General features: G+C 42.1%; 1 protein-coding gene across 3 annotated transcripts in view; it reads right to left on the bottom strand.

The window, feature by feature from the left end:
* Nucleotides 1–19735, bottom strand: part of Far2 (fatty acyl-CoA reductase 2) — a 123164-nt gene that overhangs the window by 31638 nt on the left and 71791 nt on the right. For all 3 annotated transcript variants that reach the window (XM_016005186.3, XM_016005187.3, XM_076568355.1), the window contains exons 2-3: nt 16019–16246; nt 2372–2547 (exon numbers count right to left, since the gene is read on the bottom strand). In XM_016005186.3, coding sequence (XP_015860672.1) covers nt 2372–2547; nt 16019–16207 — 365 coding nt within the window. In that variant the 5' untranslated portion in view covers nt 16208–16246. The remainder of the gene's footprint in view (nt 1–2371; nt 2548–16018; nt 16247–19735) is intronic.

Here is a 19735-nt window from a genome sequence, read left to right as displayed (position 1 = left end):
CTGGATGGGCCAGCGCTCGCTCTGGGCGCTCTCTCGGTGCCGGAACGCTGACCGGTGCAGATTGACTGTGCAGAGCTCCGGAGAACACCGCTGGACTGCATTACACTTTCCCAGACCCTGCGACCTACCCATTACTTAATTTGTGAGTTACGCCATTTAATAAATATCCTTTTAACTACGTGGAGTGGCCAAAATAATTTCTCCAATAAAGATGGCCAGATTTCACTCAAGAGACACATGCTTTATTCATTATCAGGGAACTCATTACTCTAAGTTAACTCAAAAAGAGGAAAAAAATATGATCCCACATACATTATTGTTGTGTGTGTGTGTGTGTGTGTGTGTGTGTGTGTGTGTGTGTGTGCATGAGTGCATCTGAGTGTTCGTACGCACACAGGCCAGAGACATTGGATACCCTGGAAGCAGAGTTACAGGTGGTTGTGAGCCACCCACTGTGGGTGCTAGGAACCAAACTAGGATCCTCTGCAAGAGCACTACACACTCCTCTGTGTCATCTTTCCAGCTTTTTTTTTTTTTTTTTGAAAAAAATTTAAATGACATTTTATATCCATTTCCCACTTAAATAAATGTACTAATGAAGTGATGAAAGAGCACACATCTCAAGTTCTATCCAAAGCTATGCTTTGTGGTGAGAGGCTAGGAGTACTGCCTTTCAAGGGTAAGAAGGATGCCTCCAGACTTGGAGTTACTACAAGGAACTACCCTGTTATTGGAGAGAAAAACAAAATTAATGGACAGATGTAAAGCACTGAAAACCCAGTCACAAAATTGCTGTAATATAAAATTATGTATTTGGAAAGTAAACAAAAGAAGCTTAAAAAATTAGAATGCAGAGGATCCATTCAGTAAAATATCTACTAAAAATTATGGCAAAATGCTAAAATCCCACTCTATATCTAAATGAAAACTAGAGCATACAGTAGCCTGAAGGTACACATTCAAATGAGCGCATGTACTTAAAGGAATCATAAGTGGATAGATAAGTCTTCATCAATTTCATTCATGTATTAAAGTGGAATAAGTGGAAATACACTATCATTGAATGAGAAGAATTGGTATTTTTAAAATGTTAGCTTTTTCTAAATGAAGCTATATATTGACGGTAACTTGAAAAAATTACACAAAATGTAAATAAATAGTACCACATGAGAATAGTGTGCTATTTCTATTTTAAAAGGGTTCTATGAGTATTCATGGCCTAATCAAAATTAGTTTTTAAAATGGTGTGATATTTTCTGATCAGTGGAAGAAGCAGGGTTAGTAGGACAAGAATCTGGTTTCATACAGATTCAAGACTAAACCCCTTGATAAGAATTGTTTGAGAATGAACCATCTCAAAGGATTAGAGCAAAAGAAAACTACTGTCTTTGTACCCAACTCACTATTTTTGTAGAATTTCCCTGACCATCCCTGTTCATAGTTAAAAGCATTTAAAATGGGCTGGCTGTAGTGGTGCACACCTTTAATCCCAGCACCCAGGAGGCAGAGGCAGGCAGATAGCTGTACATTCCAGGCCAGCCTGGTCAATGTAGTGAGTTCCAAGACAGGCAGGGTTATGTAGAGAGACCCTGTCTCAAAAAAATGATTAAATAATAATGAATGAATAAAGACATTTCAAATATCTAAATGTAAAAACAAAATTACAATAATAATCCAAGAAATTATGAATATACATTAAGTAACACAGTAAAGAGATGCAGGTAAGCTGAAATATGTTTAGCTTTATAAAAGCTAAAGTTAATATGTGGAAGCTTCCAAGTAAAACTGAAATCAGTAAAACAAAAACAAAAACAAAAAACCCTCAGTTTGAAATAGGAAAACCACATGAACAGGCATTTCACAAAAGAATAAAATATCAATAAGCACTTAAGCATGCCAACCTTTCTAATTATCAAAGAAATAAAGAAAAATGTGTAATACCATGTTCATTGTCATTCCAACAGCACTGGACAGGGCACAGAATGCTCCCAACAGGAACTCCAACACCCTTTCTTTGAAGTTGAGCCCATGTTTACATAACTGCAGCAGCTGGTAGAAAGGTTGTGTGTGTGTGTGTGTGTGTGTGTGTGTGTGTGCCCGCCATGATAGACTGCTACCTCTGCACAGTGGGACATGGAGACATTCTGAAGATTCGTGTATGTTTCTTTTTAAACTTTTCACTGGCATGTTTTGTGGTTCTTTCTTTCCTTTTTTTCTTTTTATGAAGACTCTTACACACACACACACACACACACACACACACACACAAACACACACACTCACCTGTCTCCATATCTTACTGTGCAGAGGCAGAGAGAGACACAGAGAGACACAGAGTGCTATAAGCCACGAGAGTACGGAGGGAGTATACCTCAGATGTGCATCAAAACGCACAGTGGCTGCACAGTGGAAGATAATATTGGTGCAAGACAGAAGTTCCTGCATGTCCTCCTTGCTGATGGCGAAGTCACGCTGGTTGAGGTCTGCAGAGATGGGTCTGATTTTCTCATGCACATTTGGACAGACTTCTTTGACTTTCTCAAACAGCTGAAACAGAAATTCACAGGCCATGTGCCTCATTAACACCACAAAGCCTTGCTTTGTATATATGTCTTTCATTATAGCACTCACACCCTGGTTTTAGTTGTAATACTCCTGTTTTTAATGAAGGTGTCTCCACAGTCAAGAGGCCTCCACTTTTTTTCCATACATTTGGTGTAATTTGGATCCTCTTAACTCCAGGAACATCTGAAAAAGGCATGCCTAATAATCAGTCAGGTGCATTTTGAACTCTGCCCTGGAGATGAAGGGGTGATGGTCACTGTGCTGGATAGTTTTGTGTCAGTTTGATACAACTACAGTCATCTGAGAGGAAGGAACCTCAATTGAGAAAATGTCTCCATAAGACTGGGCTGTAGGCAACCTGTAGGCACTTTCTTAATTAGTGACTGATGTAGGGGGCCCAGCCCATTGTGTGTGGCACTAACTGAGCCAGTCATCCTGGGTGCTGTAAGAAAGCAGGCTAAGCAAGCCTTGTAGAGCAAGCCAGTAAGCAGCACTCCTCCATGGCCTCTGTGTCACTTTCTGCCTCCGGGTTCCTGCCCTGCTTGAGTTCCTGCCCTGACTTCCTTCAGTGATGATCAGTAATTTGTAAGTGGAATGAACTCTTTCCTCCCCAAGTTCCTTTTGGTCATGGTGTTTATCACAGAAATAAAAGCCATAACTAAGTCACCTCTTCCTTACCTGACTCCCTTCATCCTTTAGTCTCATATTTACACATGGGGATAGTTTTTTACTTTTTATATGAGAAATAATGGTTTTCAGGGCTGGGTTATTGGCCTTTAGCAAACAATAGGAAATCACCTTGCTTAATGAGCTGAGCTACAAAGATATAAGCACTCATGTAATTGGAAAATAAAAAATTAGGTAAACATTTTATGAATAAACCAGAAATTTTATGTAATCATACTCTAATATCAATGGCAGTTAATGTCAAGGGTTACATGAGCTCATGTACTTTTTTCACTGGATTTTAACTGATTTTTTTTAAGCATTTTAATTTATTTTTGAAGGGAGAAGAGATGAAAACAACAATTTCAGCTATTATTACATTTACTCAAGTGGGTTGATTCTCTGCTTTCCCTGCACACCGAGATTCTTAGATTCAATTTGCATTTTCTATTGTTTTGAAAACAAAATTTTAGTGAAAACAATCTTGTTTCCAAACATTTTGTTAAGGTGGAGTTTCCATATAGCATCCATGGGGATAAATATTTAGAAGTATTAGAACAGACAAAGTTGGTCTTTGGTTTTTTAAGCATAAGGCAATACCAGAGACAGGCCCCTTTGTCCGAAGACTCTGAAGACAGTGTGCTCCTTGATTCATAGTAGCAGGCTCTTTTATTGAGTAATAAAACATTAAATCTGGGCTTGGGATACAGCTGGCAGAGTGTCTGCCTCCCATGCATAAGGCCCTGGTTTGACCCCCAGCATTGCATAAAACTAGGCATGGTGATGCACACCAACAATCCCAGCACTCAAGTTCAAGGTCATCTTTTCTAGTTAGCCAATTTGAGAATAGCTTGGATTGCATGAGACCCTATTTCAAAAACAAAACAACAGCAAAAAATTCAGGTATTCAGAGAAATCCTATTTTATTTGCATCAGGCAAGAGCAGGCTCAAAGACATCCTTGGAGCTGGATGAAGATGACTAGGGAAGGAACTCAATTCCACAGGCAGCCAGTGTGTGCCATGCTTCCATCCCCAAGCTTCTACTTTCTGTGTGGAAGGGCTGGCCTATCAAGAGATATCACTACAGTTCTGAAGATAATTAGGTTGGGCCAGTCCTCGATGTTTTGTTCTGACATCTGGGATAGATAAGGTTGATAAAATATTCAATCTCACTAAAGAGGTCATTCTAGCTCTTGGAGACAGAACTTTAACAGTTCTAATTTTGATCAATCATAAATATGCTAAATGTTTGCTTTTACAATCAAATGTTTCCCCTGTGATAGTTCTTTTTAGCCATACAACAAATGTACAAGTTTGTGTGAAATGTTTGCAATTTTCCCATTTTAGTAACTGAATTTGTATAACCATCTTTGAGTCTATGGTAGAATTTTCTTCACTAACTTGTTTGTGGTTCGGTGGACACTGACTTTGGAGAGGAGTATGTATTGGGTGGAGAGTGGATGCATCACACCTGTGAACTGCCTTTGGAAGAGTTCAGGGCTGGAATTTGGACTCTTACAACAAAGGGGTGACCCCCATGGCTTCACTTGGGAGGCATCCACAGGAGGTTTGGCTTTGTTTTCTGGGCATCACTGGATGTGATCTCCTTTCATGAGGGCCTTTGCTCTTTATTCCTTCTATTGAACCCTCTTCAAATCGGCTTCTACTATCTAGTCCCAGTAACAGACCAGTGCTTGTTTAGTTACTACATTGATTCTGTGGGGGAAATGGTGAGGTCTGTTAAGTTAAAGGGTAGACTGTGGACTGTCCAAGAGCTCTGAAGTGAAAGAATTTTCTAAGGATTTTCAGGGTGCTGAGTTTAAAAGTACATCAGGAGATGTGGGGTGTTAGCTCCAGTTCAGGTGCAGGGCAATTATGTCCATATAAACCATACTGAAGAACTTATACATCTAATTTAAAGTATCTCTCTCTGTGTCTCTGTCTGTCTCTGTCTGTCTGTCTGTCTGTCTCTCTCTCTCTCTCTCTCACACACACACACACACACACACACACACACACACACACACCACAAAGCATCAGGATCTTACTCATTGCTAGCCATTCCCATAGGCTATAAAGGGTCAATCTGTGAGTTTTTAATTGCTTCAGTGAGGACAGTTGCTATAACACCACAAGACAATGCAGTATGAACATGTGGTTAGGACTGCCTGGAAGGTGTATAAGGGTCTGGATCAACAGCTTGGGCACCTGTGCTTGGTACCAGGTGTGTAAGACTATGGTAAATGACACACTACAGGTGTGTACCAGAACTGGAAAGACATCAGATCCTCTGTCATCACAATGGGTTGGGCTAAATCCCCATTCTGTTCTTTATTGTTCATGTAACAAGAACAAGTTGTGAAGTTCTCTGGGCCTTTTCTGCACATTTACTTAAAATGCCAATCATAGAACTGTATCATCCTGTGACCTTAGAGAATTAGAGGTTAAATATGTGAAGCTATTCTTGAGAACAGCTTTTCACTTGTCAGAATTTCAGTTCACTTTTTGTAAGAACCTATAATCAGCCCTAACGGTGGCACATATTTCACCTTGTCAGCTTTTTGCTCTCTATCCCCACAAGGTAGGTGCCATAGTGTACTTCGAGAATAAGTACGTGGGCAGGAAGGCGTTAGCTGGAAGCTGGAGGCCAACCATAAGATCATTTCTAGGCTCTACTAGGACCATTAAGACGGGAAGGTGCTGATGGATACTTAGATGGGTCCAGCAACACTTTACCTCCTAATGGTTTTGTCACCAAGGAAGCAGGCTCTTCCTGCAGGGAGGACGTATGGCCCCAGAAGAGCTGCCTTCCAGCTTTGCTGCGACACTTCCTTTGCAGATAACACAGCCTTGGGGAGAGGACAGTTTTCTGGGATTAATTTCTCATCTATGACATAAGAATAAACACTTCACAAGGATTCCTAAGATTAAATATAATGAAAGTCAGTGCTCAGCATAACACATGTCACTTAATACATCCTTAAAAAAAAAGAAAACTCTCTTTCTGATTTTAATGTTCTGTATTTCCCAAAGTTGTCAAGCTGGGAGTCCTCCTCTCCTCTCCCCTCCCCTCTCCTCCTCCTCCCCTTCTTCTCTCCTCTCTCTCTTCCCACTCTCCCCTCTCCCTCTCTTCTCTTCTCTCCTCACTACCTTCCACTGTATTGAAGAAGCTCTGACTGATCTAATTGAAGATCAGCTACATTTTTAAAAGTATGCCTTTGTAAACTGTGGGAGCCCACAAAAGTTTTCTAGTGAGATCTGTGCTTGCTTTATACGGCATGGCTGCACTAGGGGATGGCTTGACCACATGCATGGTCACCAGGTATTTGGGATGGTCTGCACTTGACTGTGCTGGGGGGAGGTCTTATGCTCCACCCCTTGGCATTCCTTTAAAAGCCCTTTAGTAGAGACAGAAGGGGCTGGTGGGAATTGACCCAGGCCCTTCCAAAGCTATCCTATGTTTTTAACTGTCTTTCTCTCCTCTACATTTCTATCTAAATATTTCTCATTTCTCCCTGCTCAAGAGTATCCTGGAGGAAAGGTGGGGGCAAGCCTCCCACAGATAGTGCCAGAAACAGGGACCAGGGACTTGGTGAAAGCTTGGGGAGAAAGCCCCACCCAAAGCAGTTGGACTGGTGGAGTTTTGTAGTGAAAGTGAAGGCAGGGGGATTTTATCCTCAGGAGTGACAATGAGGCGGTAAAATGCTGAAGTTGGGAAGTAAGGCTGAAGCGTAGATATATCTCTCTATCTAGGTTTCTTTCTCTCTCTCTCTCTCTTAAAATTCTATCTATAAAAACTAAGGAAGGTAGAATGTAAAAATATAAGAAAAAATTTAGAGTAGAGTAGGAATATTGGGAAGAAGTCTTAGAATAAGATAAGCAATAAGATGGAGGAACTATGGGGCTATGAACATCAGAGAAAAAAAATTATCAAAGAGGAGAAAATACAGGGAGAAAAAGATTCCCGTGGGAAGCTTTTGGCCTGTGAACAGTTTAAGTCTCAAGAGGCAGGGGAAAGAATTTTCCCTGAGGTAGACACAGATAAAATAAAACTTTTCACTCTGTTGACGCTGCCACTGTATGGAAACACCAAACCAACAGAACTAGTTTCCTCTTGACCATGAAGCCAAAAGTTTAGAGAGTAGAAGTCTTGGAAAAACTTGGTGGTCCTTCTCCCTCAAAAAATGAAAGCTTTCTTGGAAATACTTAATCTCTCTCTAAAAATACTAAAAAGATTTTCAGATCTTTGCTTCTCAGAAATTTCTCTTTGTAAGGGCAAAAAATAGATTCATCCGGAAATCTATCGGAAAGTTACCTGTGGTTTGCTCTAAGAAAAAAAACAAAAAGACCTCTTGGAACAAGGCAAATCCTCTCTGCTAAGCCATGTCTCTTTAAGCTACAGAAAAACAGTAGCCAGAGTTCCCTGAGGCAAAGGCCTGGTGAGAGAGAACAGACAGGAAATGGAGCAGGGACAGATTCCTCCCTAAAAGCTGCCAGACCTGGGGAAAGTTGCAAGCACCACAAAGCAGGGTCTAAGTTCTAGGCAGCAGCTGCAATGGCAGCATGGGAAAAGCTGAGGCAGATTGGGGAGAGAAGCCAGAAGCAGTTAGCACAGGAACAGAGCAGGGCCAGCTGAGGTATCTGGGGATCTGAATCTTGGGGGAAGGAACAAGCAAGGACAAGACAAAGACCTATCAGGGAAAAAGTCTCTCTAAAAAGGCTGTGAAAAAAAGCTTTATCTTAAGTACTATCATTTTTTCACTAACCCGGTAAAGGTGGAAGCACAAGCCCAGAAGGAATTTTGCTTCAAGCACAAAAGGACCTGCCTGAATACAAAAGGACCTGCTTGAATATGTGTGAGCAGGTGGGTATGACTCAGTTCTGGGGACAGTATCAGGAAGGAAAAACACCTGTCATTGCTAACTCAGAGAGAACAGAAATTTCTCAATGTCCCGTCATAAAGAAAGCAAAAATCTTCACTCAAAAATCTGCCGTTGAAAAGAGCGAAAGCAGGAAAACAAAACATGTAGGCAGGAACAGAAGTGTGGTGAACCCAAAGGGCATCATGGGAAATGTAGTTTGAAAAAGTAGTTTGGGAAATGTAGTAATAGCATGATTCTACAGAGAAAGGCTTTTTGGGAAACGAAGTTTTCAGCTAAAAATGGTGGTACTGCCCCCAAAACTATTTTTTCAGCTGCAAATGAAGGTTTTTGTTTTTGTTTTTGTTTTCCCCAAAGCAATGCTAGAAAGCTTAGTCCTACCCCCTGAGAACTAAGAACAGGTGAACCACTTAGCTCTAAGGAGATAATTAAAGTGCTAGTACCGTTTGTCAACAAGCCACTTTGAAAACTTTAAGAAACCAAGGGAAAGTGGTCCGTACACTGGAAAACTGGTTTGTAGAAGGGGACCAAACTTTAGAAAATACAGCTGTCTTACAAAATAGTTGCTTCACTTGAAAGTTGCCTATAAGAAATCAATGTTAAAATGAAACGCTTGCTCAGTGAATGCACTGATGTTTGTGAGAACAGGAAAAATGTACCAAGTCTAAAGGTTGAAAAGCTACAACTACAGTCTGAGTTAATAACTCATGTCACAGCTGCTAATAAAAATCACATCGGGATTGAGAAGCTAATGAATGAAGTGAAAATACTAAATCATGAAAATGTTCTTCAGAGTAAGCTAATGAAGGATGTGTTTCACGAAACAATATCTATGTTCTTGACTCCTTTGAACAGTAGCAGTTTTGGTGAACAAATAACCTTGTCAGAAATAATGGGCTAATAAAAATCTATCAGAAACATCAGCATTGTTGAAAGAACTCATGGCAAATACAGCCTTAAAAAAATCAAGAAGAGGGAATTTTACCCCATTTTACCCTCAGTCAAGACTAAAAGCCACTATTTTACCCTCAGTTAAGCTTGGAGCCACACTGCTTTCGTTTGAGTAGCAGCAAATTGATGCAAGTTTGAGACAATGCCTAATAGCTGTGCAAGGAGTTTTTGCTAAGAGCTGTATGGTAGCTCAATATGGTAATTTTACCCTTGCCCTGATATGAGGCTTTTCGGTAGAGCAAACTGAAAGTTCTGCTGTAACAGAAATGTTTGTCTGAATTGTGGCACAGGGGAGCTGCAATGAGTTGGGTAAAGGGACAGCCCCTAGTTAGAAACAGTCTGCCACCTAGTGCATCTCTGCTGGTTCCGGAATGGCTGGAAGAGCCAGTGGGAAAGGTGACTTTTGGGAGTGGCATTATTCTGAGTGATACAGCCACTAGCAACAAGTGTTACAACTCCATAGCAACAGAACTCACTAAATCCCAGGGTTGAGAGAGCCATTGCCAAATTAGGCTCTTGTTTAGAACTCACAAGAACTTTCAGAATGATAGCAAAGCTGACTATAAACTCTGAACTTTAGAAATGATTTGCACACTTCCTGTCTTGTTAAATGTTAGTTTAAGAAACCTCTTTTAAATGTTAAGAAATCTCTTCTAGATGCTTGCTAGTGTAGGTCTTCTAAGAAATCTCTTCTAAATATGTGCTAAAGCTTGTAAAATAGTTTCCTTATGAATATAAGTTTGTAAAATAGATCTATAGAGTTTCCTCTTGAATATAAGTTTGATATAATTTCTCTGATGAAGTTTGCATCAAAGTTTATTGATTTAAAAAGGGCTTGGCACAGCTAAGGCTGTTATAGACATCTTAAGACCCATTCCAAAAAAGATATGCCATCTTTATCATCCTCTACTCCTGTACTGGGAGGTGAGGCAGCTATGGAGATCACTGTGGAGGTTGTAAGCTCAATAGGAACCTGGGCCAGAGCTAAATTAAGCTCTGTACCCCCTCTTGCCAGAGGCTGAGGGTCAGGGATGGGCAACTTGCTCTTGATAGCTTCCAGCCTAAGACAGAGTATGCTTGATGGAAAGCCTACCTCCATGATGGATAATGGAAGAAATAATCATGGAGAATGACCTAAGACAGACCTCAGTCTATCTGATGGGGCCTGAGGGGCTCTTTAAAAAATTAATAGGAGGGATGTGTGGGAGCCCACAAAGGTTTTCTAGTGAGATCTGTGCTTGCTTTATACAGCAGGGCTGCACTAGGGGATGGCTTGACCACATGCATGGTCACCAGGTATTTGGGATGGTCTGCACTTGACTGTGCTGGGGGAGGTCTTATGCTCCACCCCTTGGCATTCCTTTAAAAAGTCCTTTAGTAGAGACAGAAGGGGCTGGTGGGATTGACCCAGAACCTCCCAAGGCTATCCTATGTTTTTAACTGTCTTTCTCTCCTCTATATTTCTATCTAAATATTTCTCGCTTCTCCCTGATCAAGAGTACCCTGGGGGGGGGGGGGCGGAGTAAGGGGAGGTCCCCCACAGTAAACCATGAAATGTTTGGAATTCCTGTGATGTTAGTATTTTTTCTAGTTATCTCTCATTTATAGAACTTTCTTGCCTTTGTCTCTGTAGTGTTAAAGTAGAACCCAGAGTCACCCCCAGCACTCTGCCATCAGGTGGCACGCCCAGCAAGAAGCCTCTTCCTTTTTGTGGGACCGTTTCCTGGGTAGGGGTGAGGCAATAATTGGACAAAGCAGGCTTTGGGAGTTTAAAATACAAATTTCTTGTTTTCAGTTGTTTTTGTGTCATCTAGAGAGAGTTAATAGAACTATTAATGACAGTCACAAAGTCCAGCTCTCAGGGTGGACTGGAGAACCATGGGAATGTTGTTGGTTTCTTTATACAATCATCTAAATTAACAAGGTCAGATTTGACTTTTCTATTTTCAGGTATTATTTAATTCAAAGTTCGTGTTTTTATGTCAAATCCCTTTATTTAGCCACTCTAAAATGTATACATCATTTTTATTTCATTATAATAGGATATATACAGCTATTTTCATATAAGCATGTGTACCTAGAGTGTATTCAAAGTTGGTATTATTTCTTTTTTGTTCAGTTAATTTTTAAAATGCCTGTTAGGGATTAATTGTCTCTTCTATGAACTGCTGAGCAGTGATAGCCATAAAAGAACTCAATGAAGTATTTCTTAAAACATTGTTTTCCATTGTCTTAAATCAAGCTGTGTTGTGTGAGCTGAGGTCATGGCTGTGAGCCTTGCCTGCAATCATCCTCTGTATTTCAAAGTTCATTTGCCTCAAGGACAATTGAAAGCTTATTGAGTAACTTCTGCTTTTCCAGGGAAGCTTACATAGGGTCCAAGCTAAATGACAGATTTGGCTTATAAAATACAGCATAATGCTGTATGTGGGCCCATGCTTTTAGTCCAAGTGCTTGGGAGGCAGATGAAGGAAGCTCTCTGAGAGTTCAAAGACAGCTTAGTCTATGTAGCAGTTTCCAGGCCAGCCAGGACTGCATAGTGAGATCCTATTTCAAAAACAAACAAAAAAAAATCAAAAAATGTGAAAATACTTAAGAATTAGGAGCTCTAAGTAAGAAAATGAGTCTTTTCTGGTTCTCTGTGGCCAGTGGATTAAAAAGTTCCTTGAAAGTTTGTCTCTCTCTATAATCAGGAAAACAGAAAGAGGGAGGCAGCAGCTATATATGTCACAGAAGGAGAAGGAAGCAATATATGAGCTTTGATGGACAGAACTGAACTCTTTCTCCACTGTAATCCTAGGTATAGATAATCAGAGGCAAACTTTGCACCACGTGTATGCAGTGCTCACAGAAGCCAGAAGAGGGAAATGGAACCCATGGAACTGGAGCTCTGCATGGATGGTTGCAAGCCACCATGTGAACTGAAACTGGGTCCCCTGCAAGATCAGCAAGTACTCTTAACCGTTGAGTCATCTCTAGCCTCTTTTTATGCTTTCTTAGTTGAAGACTCAGTAAGAATAATGCTGTTTCAAGAGTGGCAAGTGCTACACGTTTCCTCAAATTGATTTGCCAAAACCACTATTACATTTATTACCCCTATATTTCCTCTGTAATTTGAGATGTAAGACCTTTTCATTAACATTCACTTCCCTCCACATATAGCCCAATGCTGGCAATAGATACTCAACCTGTCTTTGTTGAATGAAGAAGTTCGGGGCATTCCAGGATTTAAGGTTTGGGATCTTATCACAACTCCCATTCCTTCTTATACTTACTCATCAACTCTTTCACTCATGCCTTTCACTTGGCACAGGCTGACCTACTGTGTGAACTAACCATGGGACTTCCTTTTCTTTCTAGGTTCAAAGAACACCTGACACTAAGTCTGCATACATCCACTGGTTCCCACCTTCTTAAAGACAAGGAGAAGACAGCTTTCCCCAACCACCACAGCAACAGAGGGGCAGGGAAGAACCTCCCAGAAGGTGGAGCAAGTGGCCACAAAAAGTGATGAAAAAGAGGCCTCTTACCAGAGAGTCCAGTCAGAGATGAGGTAAGATACCTCTTCCTACTCCACTCTATAATCTTCTAAAGGAGTCTTCTCAGTTCCTAACAAGCATATTTCTTAATAGATACAGCCCAGTCTTGCTACCTGTCATTTTGAATAGCTTTCTTCATTTAATTTTTTTTCTTAAATAGTAGTTACCTTGTCTCTGTCCTACTGCTGTATATGAAGTTGAGTTCTAAGACCTGCTGGCAGCTGCTGGTAGCACAGCAGGAGACAACCAGTGTTCAGCAGGCCGACCCACAGATGAACAACTCTCTGATGAGGAGCCCCACTTGGCAAAGCCATGACGTCACTGACTGTAAATGATCGGCTGCTTCTGTCTGCAATTTTTCTCATTTGCCACTACATTTCTTCCCTAATAACAGATATGGGTATTCTCCCCACTGCTTGTGTGTTTATCTCATGAAAATATTCCTTCTTTTGGGCACACATATAGCTGTGGATGGTCAGGAAGATGATTTTATGCTTAAACTGTTTAATTCTGATGACTAGAAATAATACTAGGATATTTTTCATAACTGACATAGGAAAGTAACAGTATTACCAGTCACAAAGACAGCTAATTTTAGACTTCAGAACAAATTAAAAAAAGACTAGCTGCCCCTGCAGAGAATACACAAGGACAAGTTACCAAACCAAAGTCAGGCACAAAACAACTTTAGTAGACATAATTCTCTCAGCAGTTGACTCTCTGCACATACTTCTCACCACTCAAGGTTCAGCCAACTAATTGTATATTGCTTAGATCCTGGGTTTCAATGTCGCTTTCTGTCTGAGAACCCTAACCACTCAGGCTACATGCACAGCCAAGTGTTATGCACTGGCCAGTCAGTGTGACATCTTTAACCTGAGAGAAACTATGTGACTTATCGTGTGTTATGAGAATGGGTCAGACCCTGAAAATGTAACATAATTGTCCAGAGTTTGGCAGTTGAAGTGTGTGTGTGTGTGTGTGTGTGTGTGTGTGTGTGTGTGTGTGTGTATGTGCTAAAAGAGAAATGTAGCTGAGTGGGTAGAGAGATATAGAAGATGTAGTTGTATAGAAGAGAAACGTGTATGTAGGAGAGATGTACGTGCAGGAAGGGATGTGGCTGTATAGTGAGAGAGCTATGCAAGTGAGATGTACAGCTGTGGCTGTGTGGAGAATGTATGGAGAATGTATGGAGAATGTAACTATGTGGAGACTGAGATTTTCAGACAGAGGATCTTTTTTAAGATTGAAGTAAAAGAGAAAGTTACCATCAGAATGCATGTATGTTTCCTTATTTTCCCTTCAGATAGAAATGTCTAACCCTTGCCACATTCATGGATTTTTTTTTAATACCCTGGATTGCCAGAGGCTGCCCCTCCAGTTAGTGATAAAGACTGGCAACCAAAAGCTGATGTCTCAGTGCTTGGTTGAAGGAATGGTCTATTCCCTAGAAACATGGACTCTGATTCAAGAATGGCATGAAGGGTAAGGCAGAAAGGAATTTTGTGAAAGTGAAGACAGTGGGCATTTCCTCATGGGCACCCACCTGTGTATTTCTCAGCCATGGGATGTGGCCCAGTGGCAGCCTTGCAGAGTGTGTGGACAGGAGTTAGGGGCACTACTTCCTGCCAAGACCAGATGTCTTCCTATAGAATCAGTCCTGTCTTTGTTCCCATTGTTAGTTGGCTAATGTCATCCATGGAGACCTCACTGGCTTGGGGGCAATGTATGACAGATGGTGACCTCTCCATCAATCACCTTGGATCCTAAATGGCTGGTGTGTTGCCTCTTCTATCAGCTGGCTTTCAGGGAGGATGGGGGCGGTTTCGGCACATGCTCTTAATTCACATAGGCTAGAGAGACAATGGCTAGATCAGCTGCACATGTGGATGTGAACAGATACACCACAGGTTTGTGAAATCTGGGAGATTTAGATTATTTATGAGCCTAGCATGGTTGGTGCAGGACTGGAATTCCAGCCCTTGGGAGGTTGAGTGAGTAGATTCTGAGCCTGAGACCAGTCTAGGCTACATAGCAAGACCCCATCTCAAACACAACAGTAATTAAAAAAATCACTTATTCATTTCTATTTTTATCTCTTACAAAAGTCGTGGTGAACTGATAGAGAAGAGAATGTGGAAATGTATGTGTCTTTGATGGCTGTGAAACTGGTTTAGGCAATCCATGATTTGGCTTTAGGGATAATGAACAAAAGAGCTTGTCTGGGTAAAAGAACTCAGAGGTCATTGATAACATCTTTATATTATGCAACATAATAGTTTATGCATTGGTATCTCATTTAATCCTCATAAATCCCTGTGAAATAGCTTTTGTTATTTGATACATTGTATAGATAAACAAGATGTGGGTGGGTTAGGCAACTGTGGCAAGCTCTCCATGCTGGGCTCTGTTTCTCTGGTGTGGGAAGGAATGGGTAGGGCCAGGTTTGGTGCCTTTTCTACTCTACTGTCCTATGCTATTCCCTGTGCAAATTCAAGAGCTAAATGGAATAGTGACCAGTTACTGAACACTTAGATTTCTAGAACCATCAATCATCCAGACAATAGCTGTGACACAAGAAGAAATTAAAAAGGGATACTGCCAGAACTGTATTTATGACACCAGGAGAGAGCCAAGCTTGGACAATGGTGTTCAGAGCTTGCTCTGGGCCATGGATGTCAAAGGTTGCCCTCCACTGATCTACTTCTGCCAGCAGGCCTAACCTTCACTGGTTCCACAGCCTCTCAAATTCCACAATAGAGAACAAGAACCCAAAATAGGAACAGTGGGGAACATGTCAGATTCAAACCATTACAAAGATGATTTCCTTTCTGGCCCAATTATAATTGAAGCACCTCTGCCCTCCTTGGGGAGCACACAGGTGTCACTGTTGTGTCTGTCTTCTTTTTTCTGTCCCCTGTATGCTCTGGCATGTAGTTGGGAGTTTGTCTAGTTTCTTTAACAGCTGCTTTGATAAAATCCTCCCCCCAAAACCACTTGAGGGTGAAAGGTTTTACTTAGCTCACAGTTGAAAGTACAGTCCACCACAGCCAGGAGTCAAGGCAGCAGGGGCGAGCTTGAAGGAACTGGTCACATTGAATCCACAACCTAACAGAGAGCTATACATTCTTACGCTCACTCATCTTTATACAACCCAGGATCCCAACCCAGCAAATGGTGCTACCGATCATAGGGAGGCCTTCCCATCTCAAATAACCTAATTAAAGATAATCCCCCACAGGCATGCTAAACTGACCTAAATAACCGCTCACAGATGTGCCTGGAGGCCTGCCTCCTGGTGACTCTAGTTCCTGTCAAGATGATAGTTAACACTAACATTACAGAGCTGTAAGGAAACATGAGCAAAGTCACTCCTTGCCCATCATAAGTCATACAAGGTACCCCACAGGACATACCTTACTGTTGAGGATCTGGAAAACCCTCTCCTGCAGTGTTTGTCCAGACTTGGGTCTCACAAGGATGTAAATAACTTTCAAATGGGGGCTGGTGCGGAACAACTTCTCCATCAGCACCTTGCCTAGGAAGCCTGTGGCCCCTGTGATGAGGACAGACTTGTTGCTGTAGAAAGCTGCGATCATGGACATGATTCCTCCGTTTTTCTTATATGGTCTGGGAAGAGGGTCCTGAAAAGAGAGAAAACATGCTACAATCTCAGAAATTTAAAAATTCTCAACCACTTACAATATGTCCAGAGCTTCCAGAGGTTTCGAATGGAGGAAAAATTGTGAGAGCCACAAGATGCACCCTGGTCAACATTTCTGAACCTGCTCTATGTCCTGGGCTTTATGCTAAGGACCATGGGGAAAAGCTGGCTGTGAACAGCTCTCAGTCTATGCAGGACACAGATACAATGAGAGACCATTAAACGTAACGTGGTCAGGGAAAACTGGAGGGCAGCCCACGGCTGTGGAATGGCAGGTGCTGAGGACATCGGCGGTGACAGTGGGAGTGTTGGAAGGGGGTGACTTTAAGTTGAAGGCAGGCAAGGGCTGAGGCAAGGGTGTTTTCAGCCTTAGAATCCAGGGTTTACGTTGCTGGGATGCCTGGTACTCCTGCTCCTATCCTACCTGCCATTTCTAAGTGTATGTGCTTTTCTCTTCCTTGGTTGAAAAGAGGTGGCTGTCATTTCCTGCATATGCCACTCTAGGGGTTCAGCTCTTTGCACATAAGGAGCAGCTTTACAAGAGAAGCCTGAAACCATTGGTTTTGGGGTACTTAGGAAGAGCAACAGGCACAGCAGCTGCCCAGGCCATTGGGTTCACTATTTGCAGGAGCACAGGAAAAGAGCTGACAAGTCATCTGAGGACCAGAGGTGACAGACTCTGTGGCCGCTGATGAGAAGACTCCCTGTAGATTGTAAAAGAGCAATAATTTGTCCTCTTCAATCCCAAGTGGGAGACTGACTGACAACAGCCCATGTGTGTCCCTGGTGCCCTCAGAGGCCAGAGAGAACACTGGATCTGCTGGAATCATAGCTATAGACAATTGTGAACAGCCATATTGGTGCTGGGAATTGAACCCAAGTCCTCTGGAAGGCAGAGATCTTACCTACAGAGCCATCTCTCCAACCTTCATTTCAATATAGTTGATTAAATGCACCAAGTCTCTACTCATGTGAATAAGTATGTAAGCCTCTCTGTTGTTGAGGCATGAACCACAGTGCAAGGCATCAGTGTCTCTAAGATAAAATCAAACATGGCATCCAAAAAGCCAAGCACACATAAACCTTAGTGTTTCTCTTTCCATTTGGAGATTTGTAAAGGGAGGAACATTACAAACTAAGGGAGAATTGATCTATTAACCCAATGAGAATGGGAATCCAACTGAATCAATTGTAAACCAACATACTTTTCATACTTTGCTTAGAATGAAAATCTTTTAATAAACAGATGACTTTCCATTCATATTCCAAGTTAGCCAAACGATCGACCAGGCACTCCAAGTTCTGCCCACGGGGGGGGGGGGGGGGGGGGGCGCACAGAAAGTGCTGCCGTGCTGCAGCTGCACATGCTGGGCCAGGGCCTGCACCCCATGCAGAAGCATCTGTGACCAGGCCAGACTCATTCCAAATCCCCATGGTGCCACAGGCGCCTGCTGTGGAGAAAGAAGGCAGTACAGTGGGAACAGCACCACGGGAATTTGAGCTACTTTTTTTTAACTTGTATCTGCAGGGTCAGCCCAAGCCCAGCTACACCTTCACTAGTTCAGTGTGAAAGCCATGCACCAAATAACCCCAGTTCATGGTCTAGCGGATCAAGCAACACTCAGAAATGAGTGTTAAGAATGTGTTAAGATAACGATCCAGACTTAATTGTTCTATTAAGGCCCAGAAAGAGGCCATGGGCCATTTCTTAAAGGGATGGTATCCTAAATCTCTGTTGGTCTGTCTGTCTACCTCTCTTCTCTTTTCTCTCTCCCCTCTCTTCTCTCCTCTCCCTGCCGCCCCGTCCCTTTGGTGTGCATGTATGTGTACACATGTATGTGGAAGTCAGAGGACCACCTTGGATGTTATTCCTCAGGTGTCAACCATCTTGTATTTTGACTTTTGTGTGTGTGTATGTGTGTGTGTGTGTGTGTGTGTGTGTGTGTGTGTGTGTGTGTGACAGGATCTTCCTATGGCTTGGAACTTGCCAGTTAGATAAGGCTTGCTGTTCGAACTCCAGACTCACCTGTCTCTGCCTCCCTCCCTGTACTATGATTACAGCTTTACAAGGGTTCTGGATCTTTATGCTTGTATGACAAGTGTTTCCTGCCTGACCCATCTCCTTAACTCTTGCACCTAAACTTTAAGGGGCCTCCATTGATTCGGCTACTGTGGCCAGCCAGAGCAGCCACGATCATTCATGCATATTGGATCTGCTGGGTATTACCACACGGCACAGTGGCATGTGCAGTAACTGTACAGCTTCCTCTTGTTCCGGGCCTCACCCAAAGCCAGGTACTTCAGAGAGCTATAGCTAACCTAACATCCAAAGAGGCCCACAGAATATTGCACTTCTTATTTTGGTTTTAGGAGGGGTTAGATGAACAACTTATATGTTAACTTAAATGGAATGTCTTTACCTGCCTCAAACAACTGTGTGCCTGGAGACTTCACTGGACAGGAAGGCCCTGAATTTTTGTCATTTACTTGCTCTCTGACAGCAAATGTCCCTAGGTTTTGCCATGCCTTGCTCACAAGATCCCCCAAGCATAATGTCATCAACATAATGGACCAGAGTGACAGCTTGTGGAAAGGAAAAGAAGTCAAGGTTCAGGCTAATTAAATTTATCACAGGGCTGGAGAGCCAATTTGTTCCTGCGGTAGGACACTGAGGTATATTGGTGACCTTCTTAGCTGAAGTTAAACTGCTTATCACATCTTTATTAAGGGTAGTGAAGACAGTGGCAGTGTACTGACCTGAGGTAACTGTTACATGAGGTAACTGAATGAATTAACTCAAGCAACATACAATAGTTGTATATTGGATATAGCAGATGCGGTTCGGGCCCCTGCTTGGTTAAGTTGAGGATAGTCAGTTGCCATTTTCTAAACCTGAACTCTGAATAGACTAAATGGATAAACTGAATCTGGATGTGGTGGGGACCATGGCCTGTGTCTTTCACACTCTTTATGGTAGCACTAGTTTCTGTAATCTCTCCAGGAATATGCTCTTGCTTTGGGGACATGATTTGATGGATAGGCGAGTTCCTGTGGCTTCTACTCAGCCTTGCCTACCATTATATTCTCCTTTCAAAGGTAGTGAGGCAAGACAAGCTTTCTGCCTGTTCTGGAGTGTGTTTATTCCACTTATGCATCTGTAACTCAGAAAATCACCACATTGGTCCTGGGAAAGCCCTGATTCACTGTGAGTAGGATCTGGCTAAAAGGCCAAATCACCTGACCTCCACAAACCCGTGTTCAAAAGAGGCATTTAATTTCAAGGCTGGTGTCTGATATGCGCAGTTTTCTTGTAAAAAGCCACACTTCAGAGGACACATTGGGGGAAACTGGAAAAATGTTAATAGAACATTTTTTTTGGTCTTGTATTAGGGTTCTTCCTCTAGGAGGCCCAGACTTCCCTTCATCCACAAATTATTGCAGTCCTGAGAATTTATTGAAGGGCTTTGAT

This window comes from Peromyscus maniculatus, chromosome 3 (assembly GCF_049852395.1).
Source record: "Peromyscus maniculatus bairdii isolate BWxNUB_F1_BW_parent chromosome 3, HU_Pman_BW_mat_3.1, whole genome shotgun sequence".
NCBI classification, from domain to species: Eukaryota; Metazoa; Chordata; class Mammalia; order Rodentia; family Cricetidae; genus Peromyscus; species Peromyscus maniculatus.
Note: the sequence above shows the minus strand (reverse complement) of the source record. Positions and strands in the feature narration are given on the sequence as shown.